Source organism: Amia ocellicauda, chromosome 15, assembly GCF_036373705.1.
Source record: "Amia ocellicauda isolate fAmiCal2 chromosome 15, fAmiCal2.hap1, whole genome shotgun sequence".
NCBI lineage: Eukaryota > Metazoa > Chordata > Actinopteri > Amiiformes > Amiidae > Amia > Amia ocellicauda.
Window position 1 is genome coordinate 19,444,329 of NC_089864.1, and position 23,878 is coordinate 19,468,206.

The window sequence follows — 23,878 nt, forward strand, 5'->3', positions numbered from 1 at the left end:
TACCATCTGAATGTCTCAACAGAAATCGAGACTCATCAGACCAGGCAACATTTTTCCAGTCTTCAACTGTCCAATTTTGGTGAGCTTGTGCAAATTGTAGCCTCTTTTTCCTATTTGTAGTGGAGATGAGTGGTACCCGGTGAGGTCTTCTGCTGTTGTAGCCCATCCGCCTCAAGGTTGTACGTGTTGTGGCTTCACAAATGCTTTGCTGCATACCTCGGTTGTAACGAGTGGTTATTTCAGTCAAAGTTGCTCTCCTATCAGCTTGAATCAGTCGGCCCATTCTCCTCTGACCTCTAGCATCAAAAAGGCATTTTCGCCCACAGGACTGCCGCATACTGGATGTTTTTCCCTTTTCACACCATTCTTTGTAAACCCTAGAAATGGTTGTGCGTGAAAATCCCAGTAACTGAGCAGATTGTGAAATACTCAGACCGGCCCGTCTGGCACCAACAACCATGCCACGCTCTAAATTGCTTAAATCACCTTTCTTTCCCATTCAGACATTCAGTTTGGAGTTCAGGAGATTGTCTTGACCAGGACCACACCCCTAAATGCATTGAAGCAACTGCCATGTGATTGGTTGGTTAGATAATTGCATTAATGAGAAATTGAACAGGTGTTCCTAATAATCCTTTAGGTGAGTGTATATTGGGCAATATTCTAATTTTGGCTCTTCCTTTGTTTTTCATCTATTTTTTCTTCTTCTTCTTAAACATCCAAATCTTCAGTTAATACAGATAGGGCAATTAGTCTAACAACTCTAAAACATTCATAATAATTATTATGAACTTTAATACTGCATTGCTGGGTCTAATGAAGGGTTCATTACATTATACAACATTGTATTATAAAACTGTAATTTCGATTACCATTGTTAAATGTTCTAATTTTAGTTCTACCACAGAATTTTGGAAAAGACAAGGAAATTAAATAATTCCTACTAGATTTACAAAACTGTAACAATTTCAGGACAATCTCATGATTCTCACTGAAAGAAGGTTTTGCTTTAAAGTTGATAATGCAGTGGATGATGGATCTTTGGACTTGAAAGGTTTTCTTGTAGGTTTGTTTCTCCTCATATCTACATGAGATGTGGGACAGCATGCTATACCATTTACACTTTTGGACTAAATGATCTCTGAAACAGAGGTGACAGTTACAACTGCCTTTTGATGGAGAGCGCATATTGCACCAAACCAAGTTTCTGGTAGCCTGTGTGGAAACTTCACAAGTTGCCGTTTCAGAGAATCACAGAGATGTTAAAATGAAGGGATTTTCAACACATTTTTAACACGCTTCCTGAAAGACCACTGTCCCTTCTTATTTTAGTTTCAACTTAATAGAATACTCTGATATAGCTATTGGCTTTGGATCATTGTGCATTTATTTAATTGTGGTTAAGAAACCTAGACAACCCAAACCTGCTCAGTCTGCTTTGTGCACGTTTAATACATTGTTGTGGCATAGCAGTCTAAATTAAACTCTTCCACATCATTAATTGGCAAGCAATTAGGAGTGTTTAGAAAAATTATTTTGGGGGCGGAATTTCTTCCAATGTTCATATTTATTTGGTGATTTTTCTTGCAAAAAACATCAGTTTCAAAGACAACTGGGGTTGATATACTTCTTGACTACAGCTCACACCTTCTCAACCTTGTGGCAAAGCAGTACCAAGAGGAGCTGGGCCGTGGGAGTTAAATTCCCAGCACTAACTACCTGTGTGCTCCTGTGTTGCAATATCAACACAATGTCTATTAAATGTAGTAAATCTCTGTCGCTTCTCAATATCAAGATATCACTCAACTATGCAGTCCTGGAGTGGTTTCAAGCAAATCTATGGTGTGTAAAATGCAGGTCTAGCTGCTACAAGATCCAAAAGATTAGCTAAGGATTTTCTTATGAATGTATACAAATCTTGCCAATTAGATATCCCTTTTCATTTTTAAATCCATTTAATATCCTGAATTACCTAAATGCAAAAGGCTTTTTAGAAAGTATGTATGAATGCATGCTTAAACTTTATATATTAATTTTTGCTTAAATGCCTGCCATCTATTGCTATTGCAAAGCACTAATGCACCAAACAGCTTCTGTGAACTGTTTGCAAGGAACAGCAGATTTCTAAGGAATACAGTATCAGTGGGAGGGGGTACATAAATATGTAGGCCTACACCTTTAATTCAAGGTGAAAATGTATACAACAGTCAATTACTCTGTCATTCTCTAAATGATTTGGTTGTTTGAATAACTTAATTCTAAACATGCAGCTTCTTTGGAAAAATGCTCTTTGGATACAAGGATGACAAATACACCATTGAACCTTTGTCATTGTGTCAAATCACAATGGAAATTAAAACGTATGACAGTACACACAGGCAGTCCATAGTTAAAAGACTAACGCATTGTAAATGTGCAGATCTCTAATCACATTTGTTTTTCACTGTATAAGGTTATATGTCAATGGTCTACATAGATCTGTACAGAAACAAAATGAAAATTGTGAAGACATAACAGCTTTAATGTAAAATTAATTAAGTGCTACATTCAGCTATTATAGTAATCATTACAGAAAGGATTGAACTTTGTGATTACTGTAATGTGCATAAAAATTCTGAGCACTGACCATTTATCCTGGACAGAGTTGAACTTATTGACCAACAAATAATTATTTTATTTACATTAATTAAACACAGCTTCACTTTGCATTACTCTTGACATACATATATAGTAAATTCATGTTTTGAGGAAAGTATGTATAGTGAGGTACTACACTAAGCTGATGATAACTTAAAACTTAATATCTTGGAAGTATTGACCTAAATGACAAAAATCTGTAGAAATGTGCAGAATACTAGCTTGCTTTGTACATTTTGAAATAAATGCTAGACTTACCCTTTCACAAAAGTATATTGTTTACAAATACAAACATCCTACCTCACCAGCATCTATTAAATATATCTATTTTGTAAAACCATGTTGTGCCTGCAAACTGCAACAGTGGATACATTATATAAATTTAAAATTCCTCAGCCATGTCCTTATAAAGCACATTACTAAAGTGAATGTACCAGTTCTGGTAAAGGGACACTTTAACACTCAACAGCTCTGTCACTTTCTTGGAATTTTAACAATTTTATATTAAATACCGAATTCAATTAGAAAATCAGTATATGGATACATGTTTGTTCTTCAAAACAATTATCACCCACAAACCAAACTCCTTTTTAGTATAATCCTTAAAAGTATTTTACCAATGAAGACTTCACATGGCTTTTGTTAAATGACAGCACTAACTGTTTTTATTGATTAGAACATATTAATACTGGCAAACTTAATTCAGACAACTTTCAGTGTATTACTTCGCATAGGAGCACTCTTCAATTCACATTGCTGTCAGAATCAGGACAAAAAATTACACTGGGCATTCCCCAAAACCACATTAAAATAAGTTAATGGGTATTAATTAATGATTAGTCAATGTTGCTTTACTTGAAACCATCACAGTAACATTTAGGAATAAACTTGTCTTAGCCATAATGTTTCGAAGAGATTGTCTCCAAGAAACTCCAAGAGGCAACCCAATGGATACAATGTTGGAAATGTAGGTATTTGTTGCACTTAAGTCTTCAAGGACCAAGTGGTTCAGTCCCTGAAGAGGTAAAGCACATGTATAAGGGAGCTTATATACGTGCAATAACTATGGTCTGTGTATATTAGTAATATCTGGAGGTAGAATGTCAGGATCAAAATCAGATTACCAGTTTTTGTTCTGCAATAATGTGCAATGAGGAGATATTTACATTTTTAGTCAGTTATTGCATGGCCAGTGGCATTAGCAAGTTGTTAGCAGCCCCTATCAATCACTGTTGATCAGGCTGTCATCTCAATATGAGCGCGGAATAAGTGAGTCAAGGCAGAAAGACTTGTCGACATGTAGTATAGTTGTAAATTATACAGTAAACTTCAGTGCTCATTTAAAACCTAATAAATAAAATTATATGTATTCAGGACATCACCAGTCAGTTTGATTTTATTGCATTGCAAATCCTCATGCAATTGAACTCACACTTGGAGAGAAAAACACATTGCACTACCCCCATCATAATCAATTCAAGAGCTTTTAAGGTGAATACTAGTCCCCTTTTATGACATTTCACACCTTCTACAACAAACTGCATTCTAGTGTGAATTAGCCTCTCCAAACAAACTAGGTGTGAAGCATCCCTTCACATGGATTGTAGATGTATTCCATGTGAATGCAAGCAAAATGTTTGGGGTCTAGCAGGCTTCCACAGAGCACAGCCTGGGTGCATGCCATGCCGTTACAGGTGAGAGGGAGCTGGTCTAGCATCCCGCCTGTGACATTGAGTGTTTGGTTTGTTTCCAGGGGGGGTGCTTGGATAACTGTGCTCTCCAATAGTAACATGACCCCCTGTGGACTCTTAGTTGCCTTCAGGGTCAGGGTTTTAAGCGGTTCCATCTACAGGAAATCCACCCACCGATATGAAAGGTGGACAGTACACATTTATGGCTTGCAGTGCAAAGAACAGTGGAAGGCTTTGATGGCCTGTGGAGGGCATTCCTCCTGAAACAGGAGTTCTAGTGGTGAATTACTGGGTACTCCAAACCAGGGTGAAAAACAGTATAAAAACAATTGGACAACCTTAATTTATACACACAAAAAATACAGTATTTATATATATATATATATATATATATATATATATATATATATATATATATATATATATATATATATACACACACACACACACACATACATACATACATACATACATACACTCACCTAAAGGATTATTAGGAACACCATACTAATACAGTGTTTGACCCCCTTTCACCTTCAGAACTGCCTTAATTCTACGTGGCATTGATTCAACAAGGTGCTGAAAGCATTCTTTAGAAATGTTGGCCCATATTGATAGGATAGCATCTTGCAGTTGATGGAGATTTGTGGGATGCACATCCAGGGCACGAAGCTCCCGTTCCACCACATCCCAAAGATGCTCTATTGGGTTGAGATCTGGTGACTGTGGGGGCCAGTTTAGTACAGTGAACTCATTGTCATGTTCAAGAAACCAATTTGAAATGATTGGACCTTTGTGACATGGTGCATTATCCTGCTGGAAGTAGCCATCAGAGGATGGGTACATGGTGGTCATAAAGGGATGGACATGGTCAGAAACAATGCTCAGGTAGGCCGTGGCATTTAAACGATGCCCAATTGGCACTAAGGGGCCTAAAGTGTGCCAAGAAAACATCCCCCACACCATTACACCACCACCACCAGCCTGCACAGTGGTAACAAGGCATGATGGATCCATGTTCTCATTCTGTTTACGCCAAATTCTGACTCTACCATCTGAATGTCTCAACAGAAATCGAGACTCATCAGACCAGGCAACATTTTTCCAGTCTTCAACTGTCCAATTTTGGTGAGCTTGTGCAAATTGTAGCCTCTTTTTCCTATTTGTAGTGGAGAGGAGTGGTACCCGGTGGGGTCTTCTGCTGTTGTAGCCCATCCGCCTCAAGGTTGTACGTGTTGTGGCTTCACAAATGCTTTGCTGCATACCTCGGTTGTAACGAGTGGTTATTTCAGTCAAAGTTGCTCTTCTATCAGCTTGAATCAGTCGGCCCATTCTCCTCTGACCTCTAGCATCAACAAGGCATTTTCGCCCACAGGACTGCCGCATACTGGATGTTTTTCCCTTTTCACACCATTCTTTGTAAACCCTAGAAATGGTTGTGTGTGAAAATCCCAGTAACTGAGCAGATTGTGAAATACTCAGACCGGCCCGTCTGGCACCAACAACCATGCCACATGCCATAATCCTTTAGGTGAGTGTACACACACACACACACACACATATATACACAGTTGCTTTTACAGCCGTTGTAGGTTAGCATGATTGACAGAAAGGGAAGCAATTAGTGATGTTTAGGCCTCTTCTACCTATGGAATTTCAATTTCAGAGAAACAGATAATGTCTAATTACATCAAATGAACGATCAATGTCAGTATCCCATTATATACAGTCTTTAAAAATAGAAGCAAAGTCTTCCCATAAGCTAATTATGTCATGTTGATCCTTTAGATGTTTAATCAAATGCACTGCAACAAAACAGCTGGGGGAAAAGCCATATACACTACAGTCACCTCTGCTTTAATTGAATTTAATGTTTTTCTGCAAGACAAAGATCATCACGGATCAATCTTACAAATACAATGGTGTTAGATTAGCAATGCTTATGTAAAATGCCGCAATGCACATTTTCTGCCGTTAAAAAATCTACACACTGGTACAGCTGGTAAGTCACAAAGTAATACAATAGACAGTACAGTAAGGTGTTTTGCTTACCATCCATCTGTGAACAAGTAACAAACATGTTTGTATTAATTAGTATAGCTATTACTTGTGTGCAGTATAATATTTTCTTAACCCACAAATTGTTGAAATTTAATTGCAACTGTTTAATATTTGCATATCCTCTGTAAATGTAAAATATGCAACCTTTTCATAACAATCAGAATTATGTGATACAAGTTGATAGCTTAATATACAATTATTAACTAAAGTTTCTTAATTGTTAAATATTTCTAATCATTGCTGTTCCTTAGGGATTATTTGCAAATGCCCAGAATTCAATTGTACATAATTGTAAAATGTTTGCATTATTTTAGGGAAATTACTACATTTTATGAGATCATTTGTTGTCAAGTTGCAGGATTTCACATTTGAATGTGAAGTTAAGGTACCAATAAGGCTTTTTCATCTCCAAAATGTTTGTTCTAGAATCCATTATATCATGTCTGACACAATGTTTTATCATTCTCATTGGAATAAATTAAATTAGTTTTTGCATTGAATTATTCATTGAAATGGAACATATCAGTACAGTTTCACTGAACAACATGTTGCTCTATATTTGTTGGTTCATGACCCACATCCCAAATGTATAAGGAATTGTGAAACAATACAAGAACTCCTCTGCAGAAATGGTCCAGTTTTAATCTGGGATCAAACCGAAATCCCCCCTTCAGCATCAAGTTCAGCCAGGGGCATGACAGCGATTAACTGAAACGTCTATATAGAGATGCTTGAACAGCAGCATGTTTCATACAAGACATTCTACACAAGACTCAGAAAATGAACTTATTAAATTGAGTTAGTCAGCAGACAATATTTGGGTGGGCAGATAAACAGCTGAATTTACTAACCAAGAAGAAAACGTATTAGATGCAAAGTCAACCCCCAAAATATACATGCAACAACTGATGTAATTTAATATGAATGATTCTATAATGCTGATATCCCAGATCAGATTATCTTCTAAATTATGCATGCGCTGCCTTCTTGATACTCAAGGAAATAGTGAGGCTGACAGCTATGTAAACTGAACCATGTTACTTTATCTATAGAGAGTAAGACAAGGATGTACAATCCTGGCAGACAAAGTAACATTGCTTGACCCAAGTAAAGTTAAGCCCAATCAATTTTAGGGAAACTGTTAATTAGCCTACTGTTGAAGAACCAATAACTGATGAGCAACAGACTAATATTTACTACCTTCAAATATACACTAAGTCACAATATGATATGAATCAGTATTTCAGTGATGACATCATGGGCTGGATTCACAGACCCAAATTTGCATTTTGAATGGTTACTGACTGTTCTGTCTATATTGTTTTTACTGTCATTCTGTATCTACCTCAAAATATTAATCAGGGAAACTGTAATGGAGTGACCGTCTAAGTACGCCACACATGCATTGTGTGTCTCATAAATCTTGTGCACAGACACACAATCTTAACAGTTACGGACTATTATTTAAATAATTATGTAATGGTGTGCATCTAAGAAAATCATGTCATTGTCAATGCATGCAATACCCCTGGGGAAAGCAACACCATGAGCTGAACTCAGCAGCAGCAGTGCAGTGTAACAGGTTGCTCAGGCAAATTAGATTAATCACTCTTGTTCTCGATGTAAGACAGTGAGCAACTCTCTTGTGGAGCTAACAGGTAATCAGGAGAAAAGTATTTTTCTTCAGAATACAAGCTCTTTATTGAAATAAATTACATTTGCTATATGCAGATAACTAAAGTAACACAAATTAAATTATATGAAAGAGTGCAAAATAACATCCAATTTAAATGTAATTCATTTGAGTTATTAAAAATGATTGACTAGTATGAAAATTATAAATTTGATTATTAAACATGCTATACATATTATAATTTTTATTTGCTGTAGTTGTTGCATGCCTTGGTAAATATATGTCATGCCACTGAAAAACATTTTTTGTCAAGACAGGCACACACTTGTGTATATAAAAACACACACATACACACACCCCACCATCAGCCTAAATTGATCCAATTTTGGATGAAGGGCTTCCCAAAATGTTTCACATGATTGAATGTACTTTCACAACTGCAAAGTTTACAGTTTATTCTTCCCATCTTTTATGTGGTCGCCTTCTAGTTCTTTTTGTCATCTCTTGGTATGCAATCAGTAGCTTCTGTAGTCGTAGTGTAGTGTAGTTTGTTTTGTAATGTGTCCGGCCTACTGCCATCTTAACATTTTCACTCAATGATGTCACATATTTTGGCTTGTTCTCGGATCCATTCATTTATTTTTCTCTGTCTTCTTGTTATTGCAACCATACATGTTTCCATACTTCTTTGTGACATCTGCAATTTCTGTATCAGTTCTGCATTAAGGGACCAGATTTCACAGCCAATAAGTGAGCACTGGTAGTGTGCATTGATCAAATACTTCTCTCTACAGGCAAATGGGCAGATTTCCTTACAACACTACGTAGATTATTCCCAAGATCTCCATCTGCACTGATTTGTTGTCTAAGGTAGACATAACTTTTGACTTAAGAGTATATGTTGATCTACTTAAATTCTTAGATTTAACAAAGCTGTTAAACATGACTTTTGTTTTACTCCGTTTCATTTTAAGTCCAGTTTTCTTGCTGCTTAAAGTCCAAGAACTTCAGATGCAAGCAGGTCTTCAGGTGTTTTTGCAAATATGCCAATGTCATCTGCAAATTGTAAGTTGTTCAAATAAGCCCTGTTTAACTTTTACCATTTTCTTCCCAGTGCAACACTTCTTCAAGAGTTGACGTGAAGAGTTTGTGTCTCCTTGACGTACTCCTTTACAAATCTTGATCTGATATATACGCACACACATACACGCCATTGCTTATTTCAAATTGCTTGAAATTACTGCTGAGAATAGCAAAGCAGGATTCAACAACATTTGCCGCTATTCTTTTAAATATAAAACAGACAAAAATATCAACATTTAATTATTCTCCATGAATATTACAATGTAAAAAAGGATCTCCAGAGAGGACTAATTCTTGACAAAAAATGTAATCGGGTAACCGAGTGTCTTTCATATGGAGTACCATAACAAGAAAGTCTAAATGAATACATTTTCAAGAAGACCAATCCAAAAACTGATAAAGGATATCAGATTGCTGGATCATCGAAAAAGTATGTAGTTCTGTGGCCGTAAGTTTTCTAATCTTGAATGATCAATAACAAAAGAGGGACTGCTGTGAGATCTGTCCTGATATTTCTATTTTACAAGCAGTGCACAACTGAAAACTCAAAAGTATTATTTACCTATGCAAATATTGCTCCTGTTTCTCACAAAATTCAAAACAAGATCCATAAAATTATTACCAGTACAACAGTATGACCTCTACATTGTCAAGAATTACAAGAATGACAGACAGACAGACAGACAGACAGACATGGTTCCAGATGAAAAAAATACTTACCTTCAACCGGTGATGTTTTCAATCTTACACAAAGACCTTTAGCATCTCCATAACAATCCTGTATTTTATGTAATCCCTCAGCGGCCCGCAGTTCCATAAGAGCCCGTAAGTCTTTAACTGTGCATCCAAACTCCCCGTCATGGTTGGCTTCTGCCATTGAGTTCTTCACCCCACTGTACGCCACAGAATTATTCGCCATGGCTCCAGCACTCTGTACAACTGCAGCTAGGATGAGAAGTGACTCCGCAATGAAGAAATCCTTACTGATCAGACCAGATACTTCCCACAAACTGATGCAATCCTTCAAAGATGTACAAAATCAGATGCAAGGATGCATAATGTTAAAACCTTAAAAGCCATTTTATTGCGATGGTATCATGGCTATTCTTTCATGTTGACAGATGCATATCGACTCTACTGTGCAAAAACCTGTAAGGAAAAACATGAAAAAATTAAAAGGCAGGAAACAAAAATACTTTAATATTTACATAAAATCCATACCATAACCCACCTCATATTCTAATCTCTTTTGAGAATAGATTAGTAATTTGTTTATGACAATTAATGATGATTACAAGCAATAAAATGGCTGTATTGTATACAAATTATGCTTGAGCAGGTACATTCACTCCAACACATCACATATATAATGATTATACTAAAACTAGTAACTCTATAACATGTACACAAACATCAGGTGAAAATAGTATGTTAGGAAGCAAAACAACCTATCACTCAGATCTGAAAATAGCTTAGATATGAACTAGTAGACACTGGCAAAGGTTCAATATGAAATATTATACTTTTGAAGAACTATGAAATATAAGAACTAATTTGAGGACCACTGTGGGAACTAGGGTATCATCACTGCATCTAAATTACAGTATGCCCATTAACACAGAAGAAGAAAAAAATAAGTGTTCAAATGAAATCAGTTCTCCAAAAGTTCTGTGTTCTGAATTTAGTTACCAAAGAGATTTCTCATAATTCAATAAAAAGACAGTAAGTCACAGTTTGTAAGGATATTTTGACCTGGTTTAGGTTATACAGCAACCATAAAGTAGATTTAAACCCTGCACTGAAGGGGAAATGCTGCTCAACATTCATGAGCAACTTGACTGCTCAAAAGGTCACCTCACACATCACGGTTAAATCGGATACATTGATTTACTTCAGTGTTTAGATGTATGCATTATCCTTTTGACAAATGAGAAATAATTTAATGTATTGAGGAACAATTTAAACTATCATTCATATTCAAAAGGATGTTTTCTATGCAGCTGGTGCAACTGCCTCATATACAATAAAACAAGGTATATAAAAACTGACAGATTTCATAAAATAAAAATAATTTCAGATAATTTTAAACTGGTCTTAACAACTGTGCAGTTGCCTTCAACAATTTACCACTACTGCTCTAGTCAGAGAAGCTACATGTAAAAAAAAAACATATACAAAAAACAAAAAACGATTTTATAGTTATTTACAACATTTTTTATTCATGTTATTAGAAGTCACAAACACACAATCTGAACAGACTGATTTACATGAGCTTGTGCAAAAGGAATTCAACAAGGACTTCAAAAAGGTAGAGAATCTGAAAGCTGTGCGGCAAATGCTAAAGTATATACTTACATAAAAGCACACAGCTTCCTTCTCCTTTGCAATCAGAGGGAAAATCCGGTAAAACAGGGTCATGAAATACAGTACTCCTAACATACCTCCATGAGCAGATCCGTCACGTTCATAATTTGTACTGGCTATTAGAGTAAAGACCAAAATGGGCCGCAACTTTGAGAGTTAAACTCCTATTGATGTTCTTCCTTTAAAAAGCATTTGACCTTCAACGCACGCTCACAAATGTCTGCTTCATTATGGGAAAAGGCTCGCTAAATGATTATCTCAGGAAAGCCTCTCGCTTAATCTAATTAGACAATCTGAGGCTTCAGAAAAGATCTACAGTTCATGTTGAGCTCCATGCACTCAAACATACAAGAGAACACAGGGGATTTTACTGCAGAGAAAAAATAAAAAACAAACAAAATAAAAAAGGGGAAAATATAAATCCTCAAACACGACCTACGTCCACTCCGTTGTACCCTTTCTACATTTCAAATGAATCAAATCTCCAGTATAAAGCACAACAGTTGTCATCCTGTATAAGGAGGATTCCGTTTGATGAATTTCTTGGAATCACCACCAAGGAATGTACCACTTTAAAATGGTGATGGGTGGTAGGAGACAGGTAAGAAACATACACAACGTAATGCACAATGATGTGAAATCAGTAAATGTTTGTTTCCTGCAGCTATATTTTCAAACAGCAGAGAGAAAGTGAAAATGATGTTTCTGCTGGCAACTCTCCAGGACCAAACCACTGTACAAACCATAATACATTTCTTACTCTGACAGAAAGATTGGGACTTACTCTGAGAAACCAACAATTAGCTAATGTTACAGAAATTAATACGGCTTCAAATGTCAAGTGTGAACACATCTGATGAGGAATTAAATCTTAATTTGTTTAATAATTACATTAAATTGTGTTCAACAGATTTTTGCAAATTAGTCAATACAACATTGGACTATTAGAAATTCCAAAAAAGCTGAGTGTGAGTATGTTCACAACAAACAAACCTAACGCTCCAAATCCTATATGAAGAACAGTGGAAAACATTTGTTTGGTAAATAATGATGAGTTACATAATAGTGTAGTATGTTAAGGTGGTCTGTACTTTTATCAAATTGACGGAAACAATTATACACAATTATTAATTCAGGTTTTGCAGAGCCAGACTGGATACATTATTCTTTCATATTTTCTTCAAAATATATGGATCAAATTGTTAATTGTGTTACACGAAAATGCAGTGCAAATTCTGACTTCTAAGCCTCCTAGTAAAGATATAGCCAATATACAAATTAAGGTAAATTACTAGTTTATACCATTACGTTTTAATGGTTAAACTAACAACTAACATACATTGATTTCTATTTGCACAGAATGTAAATTTGTATTAGATTTTAATGATTCCAAAACCAAGTTTACCGTTTAAATGGACACTTGTTTGACCAGGAATACAAAATGCATTTGATTTATGTAGCACACGGTGCTTGACTCCTGTGCCAGCAGTACTACATCAGACAACAAAACATTTATCACAACTTGACTGGCAGAAACAACTGAGGAGTCACAGATAGAGCAGTAGTTTGTTTCGGACAAGGGAATTGATCAACTCCCATCAAGGTATAAATACTCAGCAAATTCTGCTCTCTGAAAGGATTTAGTTCAAAGTAATGAATCTGTGCTGCTCTTTTCCCCTCCACATTACAAGCATTTCTAATGGAAGCGCCCAAACAGAAGGCAAAGGAAAAGCTAACATTTGCTATAAAGCGACAGTTTCAGGTTGTGGAACAGGTCACTTGTCATAACAGAGGAAAATCATTGTGATCAGATTGTAGGACACACAGCTGACATAGTATTGTACTATGGGGGGTGAAAAACTATTTTCTCTGTAAAGGACAACTCTTATCAAATTCAGGTGCCTAAAGGCATTTTAAACACTAATTTAATGTGGCAGTAGAATGTCTATTAACAAGAGACTTGTATTTACATATAAAAAACTTTATTAAACCAAGTATTCTATATTTTAAACTAAAATGGATTGCCTTATTGGTCTACATTATTTAACAATGTAAATACAAATCTACTGCTTTAAGAATACAGACTCCATCAGAATCAGAAGGCATAGTAAGTACATATTGTAAAAGACACCAGGACACAAAGAAAAACGACATTACTACAATACCTATTTCCCCATACCCCTTTGTTCTGTTAAAGGAAACGCTCCTGGTAAAGGCTGGCAAACATTCTTCCCTTGCATGCCAAGACTTACTCAATGCAAGTCAAGGACAGCAATTCAAGGGATCCCTCATTGCTCGGCTGCGAATGGCTGTTTATTTTTAGCAGCCCCTGTGTCACAGTCAGTCCCCCCACTACTTCCCCATCCCCCACTCTGGCAGAGCTCGTAACAATGTTCTGTGAATATGTCATGCCATGTAAATGTAAATGGTACAAAGCATGAAGCTCTGTTGTAACCTATTCAAACAACATAATTCAGGGACGACTAGCTTCCATTTAGATAAAATGGTAGTATAAAAGAGTGGGCACTTTATCCAGCAATTCTATTTACAATAAATATATAAATTGTTTCATTATAATTTTGTTTGTTTATTAAACAAAATACGAGATGATCTTTACAATACAGTGAATCCTTTAAAATGTATTTGGCTGAAAATATGAATAATCAGTATTCAACTTGGAGATTAAAAATCTGAATACAAAAATATAAATTATATTTCCGATTTTAGCAGTTCAGCTCAACATTAGAACAGTTAAAGAAAAAATCTTTGAGAACTTCTGTAATACATAAACATTTTCTTTTTCTAGCATAGTATATACAAATAGAAGGTCCTACATGTTTTGCATCTTTGTAGAATTGGATTTTTAGGAACCACTCAAAATTCAAAAACTAAAAACAATTGAAAAGAAAAGCTCTAGTTTTGCAAGGGAGCCGTTACCGAATGTATAATAATCATATTCTGGGATGATACTTAAATACACATTTTCTTATAATGCTTCCTTTAGAAATCCCAGGTCAGTCTAGAGCTCTTCATTTTGACTGTAATCATATCATTACTTATCTGATCCCCCCCCCCACCCACCCCAAGCTTAAAATCCTGACAAAACAAATAAGATGCAACTAATGTAGGAAATCACAGACCCTAAATGGAAGGCATTGCCAGTAATGTTATTTTATTTATTTCATTTTAAACTTTCATAAAATAATTTACAGTGAAGGCTAATGTCTCAAGTGCAGTAAAACTCACTAAAGGATCTCAGACTACACTGTTTACACTAGCCTTCACTGTAAATACACAAATATGAGTGTGCAATTTCCATGATTACATAACATGATAGTGATAGCTGTAACAGATAGTGAATGCATATACTTACATTTCACTATTTGCAATTAAATTCTGATCTAGGAGCTTAACTTATGGCTTTTAAAGTCATGACATACATACTTCTCACCTGTACAGTATCTTAGTTACCTACACTTAATATTGTCATATTTCAGCAAACCCGATACCCAGCTGTGAACAGACACCCCCTTGAAACTGTTAAATTGCACAATAGTGATTGCTCTCACAATGCCAGAAAGTCATTTCAACTACCAATCAACAAAGAGGTTCATGTAAAATTCATTGAGGAGTCCAGATGGAAATAGAATAGGTTCAATAGCGGATGTTACAACGGCACCTTTAAGGAATTAAAAAAACAAACACAGAAAGAACACAATGTGCTGGTTTCACAGACCTTGATTAGCACTAGTCTTGGACAATGCATGTTATTTTAGATAAGAGCAGTCCAAGACTATTGCTAATCAAGGTCTGTGAAACCAGCTGTATGCACTAGCATTTGTTGAATATTAATGAGACACGATAAAACTGATGTCCTAATTAATCCTTAATATGGACATCTTTTAGGAACTGTTCAGATATTTTCCCCACTCTTCTGTTCCACTAAACTGGGGACCATGTCCAGTCATATATTTCACAAAACCTTGGTAAATACCCCCACAGCAAATGGAAGTTGTGCCTAAAATTCAATGAAATGCAATGTTTAATCTGTGAAAATGTAATGTTTCTATTCTGAATGTGAAGCCCCTTTCAGACTACTTATGGCATTTGAGGCTCTGTGACCTGCCTGTACTGCCAGAGCCCCCTGTCATTTTAAAATGGACATTGATCTGAACCACAGACCTACGCAGGTTATAGTGGCAATATAAGCAAACATTCCCAATTGACTGTATGGTGTACTGTATTGAATAAGTGGCATTGTCATGTCAATTAAACTACAAATATCCAGGACTTAAACCTACAAACATCGTTTAACATTGAGTTATGTTAATGAATGAGACATTTATCTTTAATCTTACCGCATTTGCCGATTTAAAATAAAAATACGTACAGTTTATTTATTAAAATTAAAGAATTCATTGGAGTCCAGGAGAAGTTAAGGAATTAATTTTATGGGATGCCAAGGAAGAGCTAAACTTACTTTTTCTTTTAATGTCACTGTAGTGCTTTTTTTGATGCAAAGTGCACAAACTAGCCTATCTTCTGTCTGAAGCTCCTGCCATTTAACACTTGCATGCTTTTACGTTGTACAATGTTATCGATCGATCGATGTTCTTTGACACAACACAGTGCAGTTTGTAAATTATTTTGTGTTTTAGCTTTCTTTGCCAAAGAACAATCTGTAAAATGACAGGTGCTCACATGAGCTCTTTGGCTGTGTGAAAGGGTTACAAAAGTATTAAAGGTTGCACAATTGAATGCTGTGTAAATGTGGTTATTTTATTTCTGAATGTCTCAGACAGGTTCTATTATTAACTACATTGAAGATTGGGCTTGAATTCACCTAAAAGACAAAAATCAGAGGCTAATGCCAAACCCTCCCTGTTTTGGAGCATAGGTGGTTAGGTTGTTTTTCTCTAGCATGCATATAATGACTTACAATTAAAGCACAGCTTGACTTTGCATGTAATCAAGATAATTGCACTTCATGGTTTCCCTAAAGACGCTATGGTCATCTATGACTAGGCCTATACTTTTTTTTTTCCCCGATGACCTGGGGAAATGGAACTGTACACCTCTAACTAAAATAAAACCCCGAGAACTAGGTTTAAGTGAAACACTGGAGCATTAGTAAACTGAGGAAGTATCAGAAAATACCAGTTTCTCAAATCATACAGAAAGGAAAACAAAGTTCAATATATTTACTTGAAACTTGGTGGTGACTGGTGAATATGCAATTAAATTCTTAATGCTTAAGATTTCTCTACACTATTGTCAACCTAACTTCTCAATTTGCCCATCTGACAGCATTTGTGGAAGGTAGACGTTACAATAGTTTATAGAGAGACGTGATACTTTAGCATGTTAATGCTCAAATCGTACAGTACCATCACTTCCTTAGCAACAGAGGACTGGCACTAATACACACACAAACACACATAAATATGCTTCATTTTCAGAGAAGCACTTTCATATTTAGAGAATCTATAAATGAGCATCTCTGTTGAAGTGAAAATAGTGGGCTTGGCCGGATAGTAAGTCCTGTGGTTGCATTTTCTCACCTCCTCTCTCTGTGGTTTAAATCACAAAAGAAAAAAATATTATATGCTCAAGTAGTGATGTTTAGCACAGAAGCTCAAACTAGTATTGCAATAAGATTACTTAATACCCATGTTACATACCCAACATGTATTTTACATAGGTTTAGTAAATAATTAATAATACAAAGTCACTGCTGATGAATAAATGGAAATCATGGTTTTTAAATAAACTACTTCAAATTAAACGTCACCAGACTTCTGTACTTTGTTAAAACTGATTGCTAAAACCTGAACAAGCCTCATAAGTAATTCAAGGGTGTCTTGAAATAACATAAGTAGTGCCTTTTGTGTTTCTGTTAAAGATTCCTTAGTAAAACATCTCAACTGAAGACCAAGTAAACTGACATCATTATCCATGTGTTGGCGATCTACACTGCATCAGTAAGCATGCTAAAATCAATGTTTAAGATTGTATTCTTCACATATAAGGCCTTAAATGGCTTAGCAACTAGTTAAGTAAGTTACTGATCTTGTATGCTCCTAATCTCTCTCTTAGATCACTACATTTGAGGCTGCTCTATATTCGTTCTGTGAAAATAAAACCATACAAGGAAGAACCTATTGCTATTACTGCACAGGAATATGGAATTGTCCACTATGATGATGATGATGATGATGATGATGATGATGATGATGATGGCTACTTTGACAGGAAATGGAAGATGTTTACACACATTGTTTTTGTTTTATTGCTCTCATAATTACTTAATTCATGATTGTATTTAACATAAAAACTCACACGTTTCCATGACAATAAGTCTGCATATCTAAAAACCACTGGACAGCACAACCTTTGTACGTAACTGTACAGTTGAGAAGGTGGTGTTGTTAAGGGTTTTGTTTTCCTTAAGCACATTCACAGATGGGCAGCATTGCAAAAACCAATGAAGTGATAGAATGTTGTAATTAAAGAAAGTTTTCGACCTGAAGTTGAGGACAATATTTGTCGATGCCCTAATCAGTCTAAGGAATCGCAGTATGTTTGAATTAGACAATTAGATGGGAGCTTAAAGCATTAATATCAATATCACAACCACTATAAATGTCTGCAGTTTGGAGACCAAGTTCAGCTGAAGATTGATTACCTATTGAGTGCGACTGATATTACTTGGGTAATGCTTCTTAGTCAAGGTACCTGTGCAACTCACTGAAACTTATTTTATTTTAACAATTGGGAGCAAAACCAAACACAAATTATACTCCAGTGCACATAATCAGCACAAAAAGTCAATTTCCTTTTGAATGTCAGTGAGGTTATGCCCAGGCAGGCCACATTGATTTATTTTGTTCAAGTTTATCTACTAAAGCAAAGTTTACACTCGTCTCATTTCTAGATAATATTCATGAGACACATTAAGTGTTCAGACACTATGAGAGATGCAGGACTTAACTAACAATAAACAAATGATAAACAGTTATCAGAAATATTGTTGGTTTTCCATAAAAGAATACCATTGTTTGGAAATATTAGTAACAACTATAATAATAACTGCCCCTTCAAAGCATTTAGTGTTGCAATTGTGACTAAACTGACAGCCCCATTATGACTGTTTGTAGCATTTAAATTCCTGTACACGTTCCTTATTTCTTAAAATACCTACAGGTTGATTTATCTACAAGAGACAGTGGTTATTGTCCTACATGACATGTCAATTGCCAAATAAATAAATACATATTAACAGTACATATACACAATGCAGAAGAGATAAACATACAGTTAAACAATACGGATACACAGTGTAACTATTGATATGACATGACATTGTAAAGTTTGTTTTACAATGCACTGCTCAGATAGATTTCCATTACATAATCCAATTTTAGATCACATTACGCAGTAAATAAAACAATATTTGAAGCTGGGGACATGGTGAGAAGGCAAATGCAGGCGGTTTCAGAAGTAACTAGCAGTCTCACTGGATCTGTTCAATGTAACAATATCTCACACTGCAAATTCTCACTACAAGACCTAACTTGAAGGATTTCTGTTGCAAGGATGAAGCTGATAAATCCTCATTGGATTGGGACAGATTCAAACCTCTTCATTCAGATAACAAAAATATATTTTGGATTCCAGTCAGTGACAGACTTGCAAGAAAAATATTCAAAACAATTGCTTTCAATTAATAAGAATGTTTAATCAAAACTGCGTAATTATATACAAAATCAATCACTTATTACTGGAATGTTAAGGTGCGTTAAAAACAAGTTCTAATCAAAGACTGAAGAACTAAGCATTTTGACAGCTAACCTTAAAATGAGTTGTGGGGGCATCTCTCTCTCTCTCCCTCTCCCCATTTAGGCCTACTTATTAAAAAATATATACAACAATGATATTTAAGGAAGAAAGGTCTAAGACAGTGCCACTTTCCTTTAATAACTTTGAATTGTTTTAATGGTTGCCAAGGTGCTGGTAATGAGTTTGGCATTGAAGAATATTGGTCATCTTTCAACTGACATCTCTTAAGAACCATTAATTAACAGCCCTGCAAAATACATAACGAAATATATGCAGTTTGAGTTTGTCCTCTGAGATTCTGTACATTTCTACCTAAAAATGTAGTTATTTGTATTAATTGCCGTCCTACTAAAAACAACACAAATTGCACAGAAGGATAGCATTGATAATGTTCAGAATTGGTGAAATGACTGCTTTATTATTGTAAAATCAGATGAAATCTATCAAGATGGCATTGGCTCCTGCTTTTGAGCAATCAGGCCACAAGCGAAATTAGTTCTAGTCCAAAGGCCTCAGTAACCTCATTTGGCATGCAGTCAAAGGTTATTTTATTTGATGGATGAGGTAATCATTAATGAAAATGTCTTTCAAAAATAGAAATGTTTGAGATAGAGGAGAGGAAAACGTTAAAAAATTAATCAAACTATAAAAATGGTCTATTGCAGTTGATCACATTTGTGTACAGTTACCTATGGCAGTACTTTGGCTTATTACTTAGGGTAAGTAAACAAATGCTACATAAACACTACAGAACATTGGCAGGTGTTGCAGTTCATATTAAAAGGGTGCATATAACATTGCATGAAGTTTAATGAGGCATTGGCACAGGATTGTTTTTGCTTTTGCTTTTAACGCATACCAATATTTCTCAAGTGCTTCATATGACAATCATTATCATTGGACGAGGGTTGACATCCCCGCATAAAAGATACATCTTTCAGCAGTAAAGTCTCTTAAACAGCTATATTTGGCGCGTTGAGTCACTTGGCTTGATGATAACACGACTGCCACTGTCAAATTGCCTTATTATAACAATTATAGCGTTTTACACGTGTCTTTATGTATGACTGAACTGACATATCGGCTTCTAGCTTCAGGTATTGCTACTCTGCTACTTCAACATAACACTTATTTAGTATATTTATTATCTATATCCATGATGTGTCGTGAAAATAATGATTTACATTTACTTCTAAACAAAATGAAATTGAGAAGATACAAACGATATAGCAACAGATTAAAGGTGTCCTTCAACGGGAATGACAAAATAAGCTGTAAATTGATTGAAACCGCATGCAATTAAAACAAATTGCTGTCAAGGATAAACTAATACGAAATTGCACAAATTGCATAGCTCTCTCCCTTGCAAACTCAACACGGACCATGCGAGCAGTTTAACTACACTGTATCCTTAGCCCTTAAAATGGGAGATCAAACTGCTACACATTATGTTGTGTACATTGAACAAATCCGTCATAAAAGAGCTTTCAGGCAGTTTTTACTCAAGGTCAAACTGTTTTTTCTCATATTGAAAAACAAATCCATAAGACCGCAGCTCCGCACGAACACAAACACGCAGCGCAATTGTGTTTTGCTGTATTAATATTATTTGCTCAGCTGAATAGCGGCAGACGAGTCCATCCCACAGACACTGACAGTATAAATGCATGTTGTTTTCTCCATTTATCTACGTACATTACACTTGATTTCACGTTTTATTTACGTCACTTCCAAAAAAAAAATCCACAGATAGCTCGGAAGTCAATCAATATGTGGTTGTTTTATTACATTTAAAAGAATTGTACCGCTGTGTATCCAGACCCCCTGGCCTATGAACCCTAGGAGACCATGCATGTTGCTCTACAGACCCTAAAAGCTACGTTGCATGACGTACAACATGCATGCATGCATTTGACAGAAGCAGTGCCATGTTAATGCCAACAAACGGTTAATAATCTCCCAGTGAGCACAGGTAGGTCCGGCGATGCTATAACCGGAGATGAATCGCAGCGGGCTAACAGTAGTCGCAACAGCAATTGTGCACATTTTGAAAGTGAAACATCGTGCTGCTCTGACACAAAAATGCAAAGGCCCCTGAATAAATCCCGTTAAGAGAGGTTAACCTTGTAAGTAAAGATCTGCCAAATGCTTACCTGCGCTGAATCCGGCGCAAAGTGCGAAAAACACGCAACAAAACTGCGTGACAGCCGACAGGAGGCTTCCGTTGGAGGCGTATATTATTGGTAACACGTTTTTTGTCTCTATATAGGACTTAGTGGGGACTTTTATTCCTTATTGACCGATCATGCCTTCTCTTGCCGGACTCCCTCTGGCGTGCGTGAGTGCCCGAGCAGGGGGCTGAAAAAGCAGTATATTTACTCTATTAAAAAAGCTGCTTCTGTCCAGATCACGTCCTCGCCGGAGCAGCTCGACAGATGGATCAACAAGCCTCTGCTCGGTGCGATGGCAGAAGAAACCGAGCCCCCAGCCAGAAAAGACAGCAGTTTTCAGTTGCTGTCTGCTCCACTCCGTGTACTGTTATGTTGCTGGAGGATCTGCACACACACACACACACACCCCGCAAAAAAAAGATGAATCATAAAAACGAGCCCCCACCTGCAGCGCATCAGCCCTCCCAGACACTTTTCAAAATAAGCAGCAACTTTCCAGCGTGCCGCCCTGCTCCCTGTCCCCCCCTGTGTGCACACTTTGCTCCACACACCGCACAGCCTCCTGCTACTGAACCGGCCTCCTCAGACACTCCCCTCGTCTTTAACCCACCAAACGCCGGAGCCCCGCACTGCCCCGTCGTCCTTCTTTTTTTATTCCCAGGAAACACACTTGTGCATCGGCAAATGAATGAGGCGACAAGGTGGTGTGTGTCTCTCACGCCGGCGCGGTGAGGAGTGTGTGGGGGGGGGGGGGGTAGGGAGGCACAGATAAGGACTTGGAAGTGCTGTCTACTGAATGACGGAAAGAAAACAAAAGAAAAAAAAACGGACACAAAAGAAAGCGGGGGAATAACACTCACTCTCCGCTCTCCGCTGCGCGCCGGCTGCCTCGGCTGCCCGTCCCTCTCCGCCGCTCTGCCGCAGGCCCCGCCCCCGGGCTCGGACGTCGCTGGGGGCACGTGACGCGCGTAAGGGGGGCGGGCTCTACTCTTGACTCCGCCGCTGCCTATTGGCTGAAGTCAATACAAAATCGCTGCCTATTGGCTACAGCACACACACACACACAAAAAAAACCAGTCGCCTGTGGAAACGGTGACGTCACCAGGCGCATACCCGGATGGAGATCCTCTCTCTCTCTCTCTCTCTCTCTCTCTCTCTCTCTCTCTCTCTCTCTCTCTCTCCTCCCGCTGGCCGCTGATGGAGCTCCGCGCCCGGCTCAAGGCTGTGCTCAATCCGCATGCTTGTGCGCTGTCGGCCCGTCTGGAACAAAGTCTTTCCCGGGCGGCTAATGACACCTGACGTCACTCTTTCCATGACGTCGCGCTTCTGCCCCCTCTGTGTTTGTGAGCTGCAGCCTCTTTGCTCCGAGTGAACTTTTAATTCTCACCCGTCCATTTGACCGGGAGGAGCTGTCCGTTATAGACAGTGTCAGCCTAGTGGATATTTGGATACAAAAAAGCCCTGTGTGTTTGATTAACGTTCACCAGGAGGAATAATGCATTGACTAAACATTTGCAGAGCAGTGGAATACATGTTTATTTATGTATATGGGGGGTTAGGTGCTCATAGATTGGATGCTCTTTACATTGTATAATCCTAGTATGTGAAGAATATCCTCTTTATTTAGTTTTCAATACATGCATCACATAAAATAACACTAAAATATTAAAGAACACTAAAGGACTGGGTAGCATAAACGGTATGTATCCTATGACACTTTTCACTGGTATATATTGCTTTATTCCTTCGTTTTCAATTAAACACAACACCTGTATCGTCTACAATCTAATAATCAATTTATTTCTGTATTTCTTTAAATACATGGCTATAAATATCCCCTGTTCGTTATTATAACAAATAAAATATTCAGTATTATCACTAACCCAAACCAAATTTAAATGTAATTCATTATAAGGCTACTGTAGTAAAATTATATATTGATACTGTATTTGTAATGTATTGTTTTAGTAGATTTACTTATTTTTATCTTTTAATATTCTTTATATTATGTTAATATATTCATTTTATATTGCATATTCTAGAATAACTTTGCTGTATTATAATAAATACATAATATTTATTTGATCATGATCTGAAATCAGATCATTCATATTATTTAATTATACAGTAACTCAATGTGTCATGTGTGCTCTTCAAGAGTACTTAAATAAAGAAAATAAAAAGTTATATATTTTTTTTAATGTAAACTGCTGTAGATCTTGTTCTTTATCTAAGACTTCCTCTTCTCAAAAGCTATATCCTGTTTAAAGGCGGAAAGCTTTATAGCATGATAAAGGCTAGCCTGAATACAGTGAAAAATAAATATCCAGAAAGCAGATCAGATGAAAGACACAAAACCAAATGATGGAATATTTCAACATTTTAGTGCAAAATTATTT

General features: G+C 36.6%; 1 protein-coding gene across 4 annotated transcripts in view; it reads right to left on the bottom strand.

Moving 5' to 3' along the window:
• The window catches only part of atp2b1a (ATPase plasma membrane Ca2+ transporting 1a), a 43,549-nt gene extending 21,148 nt beyond the window's left edge, over window positions 1–22,401 (bottom strand). For 2 of the 4 annotated variants that reach the window (XM_066723607.1, XM_066723608.1), the window contains exons 1-2: window positions 21,462–22,210; window positions 9,826–10,254 (exon numbers count right to left, since the gene is read on the bottom strand). In XM_066723607.1, the coding sequence (XP_066579704.1) occupies window positions 9,826–10,024 (199 nt within the window). In that variant the 5' untranslated portion in view covers window positions 10,025–10,254; window positions 21,462–22,210. Of the gene's footprint in view, window positions 1–9,825; window positions 10,255–21,461; window positions 22,211–22,339 lie in introns of those variants that run through there. The other 2 variants (XM_066723605.1, XM_066723606.1) reach the window with 2 other exon arrangements.
• Window positions 22,402–23,878: the final 1,477 nt, after the last annotated feature.